The sequence below is a fragment of the Globicephala melas genome, chromosome 3, assembly GCF_963455315.2.
Source record: "Globicephala melas chromosome 3, mGloMel1.2, whole genome shotgun sequence".
Lineage (NCBI taxonomy): Eukaryota > Metazoa > Chordata > Mammalia > Artiodactyla > Delphinidae > Globicephala > Globicephala melas.
The window spans coordinates 11,358,709-11,373,799 of record NC_083316.1 but is presented as its reverse complement, the minus strand read 5'-3'; the positions used below and the strand labels follow the sequence as shown (position 1 = coordinate 11,373,799).

The following is a 15,091-nucleotide window of genomic DNA, read 5'->3' as shown; positions in this document are numbered from 1 at the left end:
TGGCAGATCCCAAGGCAGTGGGTCCCAAAGGCAGTATATGGTAACTGGGGAGTGTTCTACTGTCTTCTCCATCTTATTTGGTGAACCACCATCCATCCCTCTAGTCACGCAGTCTAGAAACTCAGAATCAGCTTTGACCAGACTCCTTTCTCTCCTCACCTTCAAAAAATTCATTGCCAAGGCCAGAGGCACTCTTTTCATTGCCAATGACAGAGGAAGAACCTCTGCGGTCACTGGCCCTTGCAGGCTCCTTTTCCACTAAACAGCTCGCCCAGCTTGGTCAGCACCTGCAGGCTCTGTAACAGGGATCCTTGCCTGGAGACATCCCCTTATTAATGAGTCCCTGTGCCCTCAGATCCAATGTCATATAAACACACCTCTTTCAGTTAACACATCTATAAAGATGTGATAGAATGAGTTACCTCATTTTTAAATTAAAATCATTTTATACAGGTTTTTATACTACTTATTATCAGTCTTTGGGAATCTCACTGTCTCTTGAAAAATAGGCATATCAATTCTTAAGATATTTGAAATTCAAGTAGTTTATCTATCCAGGTTGATCACTACATTTATTCACACATAAAATATTGCAGTTACAGTAAAATGTTATAAAATATGATTTGGAGATCCCTTCTAGTGTGGCTGCTGATAACGTTACTGACATTTCCATGCCAATTGTAGTAATAGGAGTTCCACATGTGAATTCAGGCAGAACGTTACAGGCAATGAATGCAATTAATTTGTGGTAAAGAGACCTGTGTTTCCATTTCTACCCCTTCCTCAGAGGAAATAAAAGTGCAGTCTAAGGGACAAAAACTTCAGAGAATAACTGTTGTTTGCCTCATAAAAAATGATAAGTGGAAAAAGGCTTCTATGATTTATCGTTCACAAAATATATTTTAAAGTGCTGATAAGGCCATGAGCACATTTATATAAATAGAAATCTTATTTTATAATGTATCTACTGAAAATGTAGCCTAAGGAAAAATAGTTGAAACCTGTTAAATTTAATTCAATTAATTGCTTTATGGCAAAATTGGTCATGACTATATTTGTATGTGGAAGGAGATTCTACTGAAAACAGATGTCTTGAACAGTGTGCTGAACTGGATTGACCTGAAATCCATGTGATGACTAGCTGATTCTATCATATATCATTAAGGAGGAAGAATAATTTGAAAACTTAAATGTCATAACCCATGAAAAATTTATGTCTTAGGGACTTCTAAATTCTAAGAGTGTAATTGTTATTTCACCACTGTTTTCTTCTGTGAACGTAGCCAGTTACACGGCAGAATTAAACCTATATTAATTCATGGTTTAATGTATGCATTTCAGGAATCTTGGGTTTCAAGTACGTTGGGTTTCTGGTTTACTGAGCTTATTGAAAGAAACTGCCAGTTTACCTCTTGGGTTTTCAATGACCGGCCCCACTGCTTCTGGATGACAGGCTTTTTTAACCCCCAAGGATTTTTAACTGCAATGCGACAGGTAATAGCTCTGATTTTCACTTGTGTTATTATAATTTTCCTCTACCAGGCTTTCTTCTTTCATTATGGTTTTAAAGAGTAGAATAAGACAGTAGAATAAGACCCCTTTAAAGAGAATGAATGTCTCTTTTTGACAGCAGCAGTTACTTTGTCCTGAACATAAATCCCACTTGTTCTCAGGCTGCTAGCTGGGATTTCAAAATATTTGTTATTGTTATATTTGATTTGATTTTCTATTTCTTTTAAAGTACAAGGGGTTAAATTAGGACATGGGTATTGCTTATAAGAGAATCTTTTAAAACTCTTTAAATACTATCCTACCTTCTTTGAATCTGGATAATTTGGGGCTACACTGTCATCACGATAATGCTCTTTATATGAAGACAAACCTCTAGTTGCTGATTTCATTCATCCTTTGCTTTTGCTCTTGCCCTGAGTAGGAAATAACTCGGGCCAATGAAGGTTGGGCTCTGGACAATATGGTGCTCTGCAACGAAGTCACCAAGTGGATGAAGGATGACATTTCTGCCCCTCCCACAGAGGGCATCTACGTCTATGGCTTGTATCTTGAAGGTGCTGGCTGGGACAAGAGGAACATGAAACTCATCGAGTCCAAACCGAAAGTGCTCTTCGAGTTAATGCCTGTGATAAGAATTTATGCCGAAAACAACAGTAAGTTGTCTTGTGCATTGAGGGATGGTTGGTATTATTAGGTTGGATGATGTTATAAACACAGGATATCGTCATTTCTGTTATCATGGGATAAGGTTTATACTATGTTATCAAGTGGCCTCACATTTACACCTGTGTTTAATGAGTACTGACTGACTGCTGAACTCTTTCTTGAGGCTCCTGGGAGGCAATGGTTCTAGATAGTTCTTGCCTATCTAATAAAGTAGATAAAGTAGCATTAGCTAATGAGATAAGAAACAGGTGTTTGGAATAGTAAATAAGTGGTGAGAAAGGAGGGTGAGATAACAGTGGGATGAAATAGTTAGGGGCTGGATCTTAGGGGCAGTTGGGCCTGGATGGGCTTGGAAGGATAGATGGGGCTTGGATGATGAGGTAAGTAGTGGAAAGAAGGCTTTCCAGGCAGGACTGCACAGGGCTACGGGAGGTGGTGTCTCCACCAGCTTGGAGATTTAAGCCAGGTTGTGAAATCCAGTTTGAATTCAGGGGCATTCAACTTAATCCAGTAGCTAAGGGTAAAACGCTGGGTTCACATATCAGCCTATGAATGTGATAACACTTCTATAAAACACACATGTCAAAGAAGAATATTTTGACAAAGTTATCAAAGCTCTGTTTGACAAGGCTAAAAACACCTAAACTATTTCCCATTGTTGGCTTGATGTTTTCTAGAGGTTTTTGATGTTGCATTGCACTCAGCTAACATCTCCTCAGCAGTAACCACCGTTCACCATATGAGGAGATTCCCTGTTCTTTTTATTTTTTAAAAAAATTATTTATTTTCCTTTTTAAATAAAAATTGCATATATTTAAGGTGTGTAACATGATGATTTGATATACATATACATAGTGAGATGATCACTATTAAGCCATAAACTCAAGAGGTAGCCAGGATAGTGGCTCCCAAGGAAGTACTAATTTTACAACAGAAGCACAAAAGATTTTTCTTTAAACAAGCAAGGGATAAAACAATCTCTCTTTAAAAGAGAGCTTTTAGTACCTCCATCCTTTAGATAAGTACTACATTTGTAAATATATGTCAAGGGAAGAGAGTGTATAAACTTTGAGTATTTTTTAGGCGAATATTGATGTTTGCTGCATGACTAATTATACCAGCCACAAGCTTACCTGCAAGAGTACAGAGAGACAGAAAGATAATTATGAATCAGATCACACCCACAAGGGACTCACAGTCTGGTGAGGGAGCCTGATAAGTAAATAAATAATTTAAGTAGAATTTGACACATGTTATGATGGAGATGCTGTCAGGATGGTCAGGGAATCTAGAAGTAGAACATAACTAGGCCTGGGAGGTCGATGGGGACTGCTTCTGAGATGACTTTTGGAGGATAAGGGTGAGCATGAGAGGGCATTAGCGTTAGACTTTCCTTGGCAGAGGGAAAGAGCTTTGGCTCACTGGGTCATCCATTTAATATTTATCTGGTGTCGACCATCTGACACACACTACTGTGTTGCTGGGGATGCAACAATGAGAAAAGGCCAAGCAGAATCCCCATTTGCAAGGAGCTCAGTCTCAAAGAGGGAAGGTAGCTGAAAAAAGAAGCAAATATAGTCAATCCTTGTTACGCAAGGATTCTGTGTGATTTTGCCTACACTCTAAAATTTATCTGTGACCCCAGTGTCACTGCTTGTGGCACTTTTGCGGTCTTTCATGGACATGTACAAAGCAGTGAAACATTGAGTTTCCTGACATGAGTGTTCCTAGTTGAGGTTGAACAAGCCTGTGCTCTACTTCTTGTTTCAGCTCAGACCGTAAACAAGTGTCCTTTCCATGGTCTATTTTGTGCTATGTTTTTCACATTTTTCTACCTTTCATTGTTGAAAATGGCCCCAGTGTGCAGTGCTGAAGTGTTGTCTAGTGTCCCTGAGAGCAAGAAGGCGGTGATGTGCCTTATGGAGAAAACATGTGTGTTAGACATGCTCTGATCAGGCATGAGTCATAGTGCTGTTGACCTTGAGTTCAATGTGAATGAATCAACAGTGTATATTAATAAGGTGACTTTAAACAGAAACACACATAGAACAAGGTTACGTATTGATGGGCTGATGGAAATGCTGTGACCAGAGGCTTGCAGGAACCTGACCCTGTATTTCCCCGAGCAGCCATCGGTAATTCAGACTCCGTGAGATTTTAGATTCGTAAGTCCCAGGAATAACGAGGATCAAGTGTAAATGAACATACCACATTCAGATAGGTCTTGTTTCTGTAAAGAACACATACACACGGTGTGTCAGGGAGTGAGAGAATTCAGGGGTTCAGGGAAGGCTTTGCTGAGGAGAGAACATTGAACATTGGACTAGTATCCATGGGGCAAAGGCAAGAGTGCAGAGGCAAGAGGTAGCAACGAATGTGCTGTGTTTGAGGAACAGAAAGACGGTGTGTGAAGGAAGGGGAGCCCATGAGGAGAGCTGAGCATCAGAAGAGAGACGTAGGGTACTCAGTATGCCTCCTGGTACAGGGTGTCGCTCATTATGCCCTCGCTGCATCTGAAATTATCCATGTGTCTGCCTGGGCTTCAGCAAACACACTGCCTGTGGCTTCATGTTCATTAATCCTTACGGTCATGTGACGTCCCAGGACAGTGATTGTTTTCTAGAAATAATAATCAATTATGGTCATGTGAAGTCCCAGGACAGTGATTATTTTCTAGAAATAATAATCAATTACGGTCGTGTGAAGTCCCAGGACAGTGATTATTTTATAGAAATAATAATCAAATGTTCTTTCAGCCAAAAGTAATATTTTAGAAATTTTGTTGCATCTAGTCAACATTGTTGGAAAAATGTTGCCCTTATAAAGTGAAAGAAGAATCTTTCTCACATTCAGTTAGGTGTTACTTTATTTCTTGTGACTAAATTGTAAAAATCCATTGCCACATGACCTTGAACATCTCAGCAGCGTAGTAATAAAGCAATAAGTTTATAATACAGGCAGTCCTTTATGAGTTAAGAATACGTTGGTATGGAAGGACTGTACTTACGCTGCTGGGCTTTAGTCTGTGGTGATGCTCGTTAGCTGTAGGGTTAGGGAGGAAATAAAAATAAGCAAAGGAAAAAGTGACTCACTAATTTCAAAGTACTAAGAAAAAAGTAAAGGAAAACTGTAATTCTTTATTCTTTTTTTGGCTTCAGTAGAAGTTGGTGGAAACTTTTTGCCAAATAGCTTTGTGGTTGAAGAGGTGTTTTGTTTGTGATAGAAAACTAACATTCCATTACTCTTTTCCTACTGTACATCTAATTTTCAGTCCATTTGGATGACTAAATAGGGCTCTAATTGAGCTAAAGAGGTTTAACATCATTAATGGCTAGAGGAAGCTCCAAAAGTGTAGTGTTTTAAAATTAAAATTCTTGTAATGGATTGTTTTTTATGTTAATAGGAAGGGCAATTTCAGTTTAAATAATTCACCATTGAATTTTACATATAGGACTGGTTTATTTGTTTTTAAAAGGAAGTCTAGATATTTATTTCAAAGCTAAAAATTGAGTTTATCAATATATCAAAATTGAGCTCTATATTGAGCTATATCCCCAAATGTTTGTTTTATTTATATTTCTTGTCACGGGAGAGTCACCCAAATAGTACTAAATACTCCAAGAGAGTAAAGCCACCCGTACCCACTCTAGATCCTCTGTTCTCAAAGGAAGTTGAAAAGAGGCAGCTACAGGAAATACGTGTCTCCTATAGAGAGAGAGTGATGCTTCTAATAACTTCGGTGCTGAAGCCCATGTGAAGGGAAAGCAGTGGTTAGAATTTTGGGGGAACAAAGCAAGACTTACATGTATCTCTGGTCACTAAGTAAGATGTGAAGAATCTCAGGGTCCCTGCAGCTAATGAGACTATTTCCTGCTAGAGGAACAGTGTTTCTAAGAACGCCCTAGGACCCACCCTGATCCAACACCGTGCTGTTGTGGGCCTGGAGTAGGAATAGCCCCGCACAGCGACCCGGAGCTGGAGACCTCCTAACTCCTGAGCCCCGCAACGTTTAATCCACTTTCAGTTTGTAAACCTGAACTCTGTTAAAGTCACGGGGAACCTGAGACTGGGCAATTTGTTTTAGTGAAAAGGTAAGTGTATATGTGCGTGTGTGTGTGTGTGTGTGTGTGTGTGTGTACAGGGAGCGAGGGGAGAAATCTAACACATCTTGGGCATCTACTGCATTGCAAGCATTATACTATGCTAGGCATTCACATATATTAACTTATTTAGTCTTTACAACAACTCTGTAAGATGTATCATGACGATTTTGCAGATGGGAAAATGAAGGTTTAGAGATATTACATAATTTGCCTATGATTCCTGGCTACTAAAACTGCTATCAGAATCACATTTGTCTGTTGTGGGATGAATGCAGGTCTCTGGGAATTCTTGTGGTAGTGTTCTACTTAAGACTGCATTTAGGGATGAAGCTTGAAAATAAAGGCTTAATTGGAAATGAGGACAGTTTCTTTGCATTTTGAAGTCATGTATTAATATTTCTCAGGTACCTGGTGAAGTAGACAGAGTAAAGCCCTCTGCCCTATGCAGATGAGAGCTGTCACCCCCTGTAGCTCCTCTCCCCATGCTGAAGGTCACCTCCCTGCCCCATAGGGGGGCACATGTCCTCAGGTAAAAGGCAGTGAGCCAGGAGCCTGGATATTTGGGGTGCTTTCATGGCTTTATCGCCTTAGCAGTTAGTCACGTAGCTTTGGAGGAGTCTCAGCTATGCCACAAGTTGAAGTCAGATATCTAGTTATCTCTGGTCCACATTTACATATTTCTGCAAAGATATGGAGACACATACGCATAGTACGTCACACTATTGCTGAGATTAAGAGCTTAGGCTCTGGATCCATTCTGGCCAGGTTTGACTCATCACCTACAGCTCTGCAACCTTGGATAAGTAACTCACCTCCTTATGTTCTTCCAGTTTTCTCATCTGTAAAATGGATTTAATCATGGTACCCATCTCATTGGGTTGTTGAGAGAATTAAACTGACAATGTCCAGCACATAATTAGCATACAATAGATAACAATAAAAAATTTATTATTATTAATATGATAACTCTCATGCTTGTTGAAGGATTAAAAGAAATAACACATGGAAGAGTGCACTGTTTAATAACCTAAATGTTATTAGCAAAAGAGGGACTAAATAAAGGAATGACATAAGGAATCTCTATGTAACTTGGTTATTCTGGATATTAGAAGGAATATATGATGCAATGATATACTTACATTTGGATGAAAAATGTAGGCTAGAGAGGGAAGTTATTGAGCTAGAAAATGAAATTTCCTCAAGGCGTTTTATTAAAACCTTTAGCATACTAAAGCACATAGCTCGCCGGTTTAGATACCCTCTTCTCTCTTCTCCTTCTGGAGCCCCAAGGCTTTAAACATATTTAGCTAATTTGTTCTACCTACTTAGCATGTTTATTTTTGTCTTCAAAGTTATTTGTCTAACCAGAGGTAACGGTTTCAAATCATCTCTTTATGTGCTTGTTTAGCATCTGTCAGCACTTTTGCCATGAAATTATATTTTCAGTGGTTTCTAATCCTGCTGCAGAAGGTTGCTGCATGCTGTGACTTGGTGTGGGCTCCTTCCCTTCTGAAGCAATTAAAAATAAATAAAATTGGATAAATATTTCAGAGAATTGCTTTTTTTTTTTACTGCTTCTTGAAAAGAATGCTATTTTTTCCAATTCTATTTTTCTTTTGGGATTAAAACCCAAGTAATCGAATACTTCCCAAGGTGCAGTTATAATTATCACTTGATTCAAATGTAAAACTCCAAGGGCTTACATCAAGATTTATTAAATGATTGTTGGTCAAGTGTGCATCAAGAAGAACGATTAGTTAAATATTTGTTATATGTTCAGGTCTTAGGATTAAAGGGTTTAAATATATCAGTGTAGTTAGCATTAACTGCACTCCTCAAATTCACTGTCATTCATTTATTTAATCAGATTTTTTTGTATGTTTGCCTAATTATTATCATTAATGACATTCTCATGGTAATTAAAAATTAGCATCTAGACTTAAAATTAGGTGTTACATTAATTTAGATGGTTTCTAATAATTAATTTCTTGGGATTAAGCAAATACATAATTTTAAAGTACTGTAAAATATCTGTGACTTTGTTTTATTTATTTTTTAATTTTTTCAGATCATCCTTATTATATCTTTTACTAAAGTTTTAAAGTATTTTCTATACAGATCACTTGGTTAATTCCCTGATACTTTATGGTTTTGTCAAAATTAAAAAACTGTATCCTATTTTTTTTTTTTTTTTTTTTTTTTTTGCGGTACGCGGGCCTCTCACTGTTGTGGCCTCTCCAGTTGCGGAGCACAGGCTTCGGACATGCAGGCTCAGCGGCCATGGCTCACGGGCCCAGCCGCTCCGCGGCGTGTGGGATCTTCCCGGACCGGGGCACGAACCCGTGTCCCCTGCCTCGGCAGGCAGACTCTCAACCACTGCGCCACCAGGGAAGCCCTGTATCCTATTTTTTATTAAAACTTTTAGTTGGCAGTTGCCAGCACAGGTTGATCTTGAATCCAGCAAGATCCTTACTAGTTGGTGAAGATTCTTAATTGTTCTAAAAGTTTGTTGATTTTGTTTTTCTATTATGATAGTTGATTCTCTGCTCTTCTAATTCTTACCAATTTTATTTATTTTTCTCTTCTTAATGTTCTTGATCAAAATTGTTTCTGAGCCTCAAGAAAATCCATGTAAAATTTCTCTAAGTATATTATATGCTATAAATTTTAATATAACCTTTACTAAGTTTAGGAAGTTCCTTTTTATTCCTGGTTTGCTCAGAATTTTTAATTATAAATTGTACTGAACTTTATTAAATGATTTTTTCTACATTGAGATAATCATATCTCCTATCTTAGTTGTGTAATGTGGTGAATTACATGGGTAGATTTTCTGACATTTAGCCATCTTTGTTTTGTATATTTAAATTTTTTTTCTTTATTTTTTAAAAATTAAATTTATTTATTTATTATACAGCAGGTTCTTATTAGTTATCTATTTTATACATATTAGTGTATATATGTCATGACTATGTTTTAGAACAGCATTTCTCAACCTTTGTATTATTGACATTTTGGGTCCAGATAACTCTTGTTGTGAGGGGCTGTCTTGTGCATTTTAGGATGTTAGCAGCATTCCTGGCCTCGACCTACTTGTTGCCAGTAGCACCTTCCCAGTTGTGATAACTAAAAATGTCTCTAGATATTGGCAAATGTCCCCTGCTAAAAATCACACCTGGTTAAGAATTACAGTTTTAGATTATTTTATATTGAAACTTTTGTATAATATTATCATATTCAAATGTTTAACTTCTTCCAATAAAATTAATTAAATTTAGTGGAGGTATAAAAACACATGGCACAGTAGGCTGAAGGTTTTCTTGGGTCAAAAAATGAGACTTTAATTTCTGATAGTGCCTTACTTTTTTGATGTGTTAGGAAAAGCTAAATTATTGAGTAAGTTAGTTTGGGGAAATAAATTCAGTATCATTAATATATTAATATTGCATTTTGAAAGTTACATGTTTGTTACACTAATTCACCAAAGCAAAGTTATCCTCTTAGTTAAGTATGTTTTCATCTCAATAATTATGTGAGGGTCATTTATAATATTGGCCTTCCAGAGAAGTACACGGATGAGTGCAGACACAACTTTCGTCCTGAAATAATTTATAGTCTGGGAGAGAAGAGGAAATAATATACTGCTTCCCGAGATGGGTGTTACAAGATGTGCAGATAAACTACTGTAGGTAGAGTGGATTTAACCAGAAGCAGGTGAAGCTTAAACTCTAAGGCTGCTCAGTGCAGAGGCTCCTTCCAAAGCTTAATTTTATATTTGCAAATTGTACTTTTTTCTTAAAAGAAGCCCCTCCCCCAAACTGTGTAAGTTTGAGGCCCCGCAAGACCTGCATCAGTCCTCAATATGGGGATGCCAAGGCTGGACAGAATGCGTAAAAGAAGACCTTTGAAGAAGGGGCACACAGATTGTCTTTCACTGCATATGTGATTTTGGAGACTTCATCTGTTCATGTACTCCAAAAAGGTAGATTGAGTCTTAGAGAGCTGAACGGTGGCATGGTTCTCTGCTTCCCTGCCGTTTTTATGTCTCTACGCACATGGAGAACTCACAACACCTGGTAGGGGTAGGGAACATTCTCTGTCCTGTGATTTCAAATGTGGTTTGGACTATGGCACAGAGGGTTGAAGATGGGATTTTGCAAAAATAATAGTGAAATAATAGTGAGCATTGGTGCTGGATGTCTGATTAAAAGACAAAGGCAAGTCACAAGGGAAATATAGAGAAGGTGTGTGGGCACAAGATTTGGTGGGGAAGAAGTACAGGGGACAGGGTGGAGGAGGGGTGTTGAATTGACAGGTGGAAAGGAGAGGGAGGGAGCAATGGGGGGTTCACGGTCATGTCACATGGGCAGGGGTTAATGTCAAGGACATGTGACAGGGGGTGAGTGGGGTAAATGTGAGGACGTCTGGGTGTCTTGTCACACGCACTGGAAACCTGTGGTAGCCTCTGCTTCGCATCTAGGGATTATCTGACGTCAGGAAGAATTTCCCTCATTCTTCTAAACCCATCTCTCTTTGGAATGACCTTCAGAGTGCACAAAGTTGGCTCTGCGTTCTGTTTGGGCTTGGGGCTGCTTAAATTAGAAATTCACCAAGGTTTTTTTTATGAATTTTTTTGTAGCTGTAAGAGACCCTCGGTTGTACTCCTGTCCCATCTACAAGAAGCCAGTCCGAACAGATCTGAACTACATCGCTGCTGTGGACCTCAGGACGGCCCAGGCCCCCGAACACTGGGTGCTCCGTGGGGTCGCCCTTCTCTGTGATGTCAAGTAACATGGGGCATGTCTCTCACCCAATAAATGCAGGATCTGAAGTATCATAACCTTTTTCTTCTGTGTGGACAGTGTGTAAATCAGGTTGGTCATGCAGTGAGAGCTGTATCAGTGTTCCCTATTCTAGCTGAATGCTTGATTACATTTAGCCTGTTTCATCGTTCATGACCAATCATTGTGTTTTTGTGAAAAGTTATTTGGTGATTTAAAAGTAAAATTTACAACTTTCTAATGAAGTGCGGCCCTCAAATCCACAATAATACATTTTCTTCTTCAACTCCAAGGACTGACTAGGCTAAACAGATGGTATTTCCCTTGAAGGGATTATTCTTCTGTTAATGTGGTGGTTCTAGTGACAGCCCAATTCTCTAAGGTATCATGACAAGTTTGTGCTGATTCTGCTTCTGTTGCCTTTTGCATTTAGGTCAGGTAAGAGATTTGTTTTCATGGCTCAAGTAGCCAATTAAATAGACCTTTTAAAAAAATGGAAGGAAATAGAAGGGTGGGTTAAGGCTGTGAATAGATGAATAGACAATTCAGGTAATCCTACAGGATAAACATTTAGAATAGCATTCAACCCCACTGATAGTTATTAATGAGATACTAACTGATATTTGTTAGAATTAAAAAATTAAAGCTAAAGTGAATCGTGGTGAGGTCTTTGTAAAAGTGATACACTCACAGACTCCTTGAGCAATGTAAATTGACCCATCCTTTTTGTAAAATGATTAAATAACTAAGCACAGACAGAATCATAAAAACATTCCATGCTTTGATCCTTATTTTCTCTCCTGGAAATCTACACCCAGGAAACAATTTAAAAGACTGAAGAAATATATATATATATATATATATATATATATATATATACACACATACATACATATATATAAATGTATTTAATAGCATAAAAAATACCCTAAAAGTTCAAAAATAAGTCTATCTTAAGGAAATTAGAAGTATTTGGCAATCATGAAAAACAATAGTGAAGATTTCATAACACAGAAATGGTGAGCACATACTGTTAATTGAAAGACATAGTTAACAAAATATCAAGTACACTGTGATTATAAGTGTAAAATGTATCTGGTGTGGGCAAAAATTAGAAAATAACATGGAAAATAAAAACAGGTATGATCCAATGGTTGAGTTTTCAGTTGACTTGAACAAATGTAATGATTGGAAGAAAAAAGTAGAGAAAGGATAAAAGTCATAGATAGTGGGTGGGAACTTCACATAAGTTTTTATTAATTAGGAAAATACTACCTAAGGAATTTTACACATATTTTTATTTTAAATTATGATTATAAATTATAAAATTGTTTCATCTATAACCTGTTGACTAGGAAATTTGGTCACTGTTAACTTAGAATTGCAGCATAGAATTGGGTAACTTCAGATCTGTGTATCTTCATGCTTCCAATGATAAAAAGTTTTTTTTATAGGGAGGGAGGGTTACAAGGAGACCAGTGTGGGTCCCTCTCACTAGGATTTGCTCTGTGACAAGTATCATTTTATGCTAAGTATGATGAGAATTAGGCCTGAGTGGTTCATGTGTTACCTACCCATCCTGGACAATGCTATTTTCATTTGAGTAGCTTCTTTTGGTCTGAATTAATATATCAGTTGATTTGTGTGAATTCCTGTAAAACAATCATTTTATTTTGAAGAATATATAATGAAAATGTAAAAATAATGCAGATTAATAAAAAGTTGTTAATGAATGTCTGAATCGTAATTTCTATTTATGAACAAGGGGGTGAGTGCCATTGAGTAACCAGAAATAAGCTTCCAAAACTGGCTTTTATAATCAAATAACTTGAAAATGTATAATTTATATAATTTTGTGATATACTCCATAGGTATATGTGTATGAGTTTTGGAGACCCAAAGTAGAAAAGAACACCATGAAAACAGCTAGAAATTTTTAGGAACTAATTCAGCAAGGGTCATCACTAAAGCGTGGAGATGCCAGTGAGGCCCCTTCCTGCTTCACCTCCACTCCCTACTCCCCAGCTCCCACCCATTGAAGGGTGCTCAGCATCCTACTGAGTCAGGGGATCAAGGGAAGACCAATTGACTGAATTTTCCAGTTGATGGAGAGAGTCCCTGACCACCTTGGATGTGGAGAAAACTACAGTGAGGGTCCCGTTGCCATAGCAGGGTGATAGAGCCATCTTTTTCATCTGTCTCAATACTGATTTATTAAAGATATTTATTTTGCACCTCTTGTGTGTCAGGCACTCTGGTGCCCTGGTGGAATGATGGTGGGAAAAAAATTGTCACAGTCTCTGATTTCATTCACATAAGAGGACGAGACACAGAAAATAAGCAGTTATTCAGGCAGGTAATTTTATATGATCTCAGTTTATGACTGGATAGCCTGACATGTGTGAGCGATACATAGAAAAAGATATAGGGCTTCCCTGGTGGCGCAGTGGTTGAGAGTCCGCCTGCCGATGCAGGGGACTACGGGTTCGTGCCCCGGTACGGGAAGATCCCACATACCGCGGAGCGGCTGGTCCCGTGAGCCATGGCCGCTGAGCCTGCGCGTCCGGAACCTGTTCTCCACAACGGGAGAGGCCACAACAGTGAGAGACCCTCATACCGCAAAAAAAAAAAAAAAAAAAAAAAAAAAAAAAAAATTAAGGTAATTGAAATTATTAGACTGAGTTATGTATAGATTTATAGATTTGTTTTATCTTATTGCAGCGTTTGTGGAGGAATATATATTTTAATTGACTATTTTCCCCAGCTTTGTTGAAGTTTAATTGCCAATTAAAAATTGTATATATTTAAGGTATGAAATTTGATGATTGGTATAGGTATACATTGTGACATAATCACTACAATCAAATTAATCAACATATCATCAGTTCACATAGTTACCCTCTTTTTTTTCTGGTTGGGAGAAGTGCTATGAAAACATATCATCGGAGTTCCTTATTAGAAATGTGACATGATGCACTATATCAGTATTCTTAGATTTTACTATTTGCTCAGATCACCTGGGGATCTTGTTATCAATGCAGATTATAATCAGTAGGGCAGACTCTGCATTTCTAGCAGAGCTCCTAGGTGGTACCAATGCTGCTGACAAGACACTATGTGATATCCCTTCGTGGATTTTGAAGCTCTGTTTTTACGTACATACACATTGAGGATGCTTGTGTCTTCCTGGTGAATTGACTCCTTTATTATTGTGTGATACTTCTTGGTAATATTCCTTCTCCTGATGTTTCTTTGTTTGATATTAATCTAGCCATTCCAGATTTCTTTTGATTACATTTTCCCATCATTTTATTTTCTTTTCAACCTATCTGTGCCTTTATAATTAAAATGGGTTTGTTTTTTTTAATTGAAGTATAGTTGATTCACAACGTTGTGTTCATTTCTGCTGTACAGCAAAATGATTCAGTTATACATATACATACATTCTTTTTTTTAGTATATTCCATTCCATTATGGTTTATCATAGGATACTGAATATAGTTCTCTGTGCTATACAGTAGGACCTTGTTGTTTAGCCATTCCATATATAATGGCTTACATCTGCTAACCCAACCTCCCACTTAAAATGGGTTTCTTATATAGTTCTGTTCTTTTTAATAATAAACAGGTAATGTCTTTTTTTTTTTTTTTTTTGTGGTACGTGGACCTCTCACTGTTGTGGCCTCTCCCATTGCGGACGCACAGGCTCAGTGGCCATGGCTCACGGGCCCAGCCGCTCCGCGGCATGTGGGATCTTCTTGGACTGGGGCACGAACCCGTGTCCCCTGCATCGGCAGGCGGACTCTCAACCACTGCGCCACCAGGGAAGCCCATGGTAATGTCTTTTTTAATTGAAGTGTATAGACCATTTATATTTCATGTAATTATTGGTATGACGATTTAAATCTACCATCTTACTAGCTTTCTGTTTGTTCCATCTCTTCTTCCTTTTTTTTCTTTTTCTGTCTACTTTTTTATTGAGTATTGTTTATGACTCCATTTTATCTCCACTATTGGCTTATTACAACT

General features: G+C 37.9%; 1 protein-coding gene across 1 annotated transcript in view; it reads left to right on the top strand.

The window, feature by feature from the left end:
- Positions 1-12,762, top strand: part of DNAH5 (dynein axonemal heavy chain 5) — a 273,908-nt gene extending 261,146 nt beyond the window's left edge. Inside the window, exons 77-79 of the mRNA XM_030856579.2 lie at positions 1,342-1,494; positions 1,934-2,165; positions 10,921-12,762. Of these exons, the coding sequence (XP_030712439.2) occupies positions 1,342-1,494; positions 1,934-2,165; positions 10,921-11,072 (537 nt within the window). The 3' untranslated portion in view covers positions 11,073-12,762. The remainder of the gene's footprint in view (positions 1-1,341; positions 1,495-1,933; positions 2,166-10,920) is intronic.
- The last annotated feature ends 2,329 nt before the right edge of the window (positions 12,763-15,091 follow it).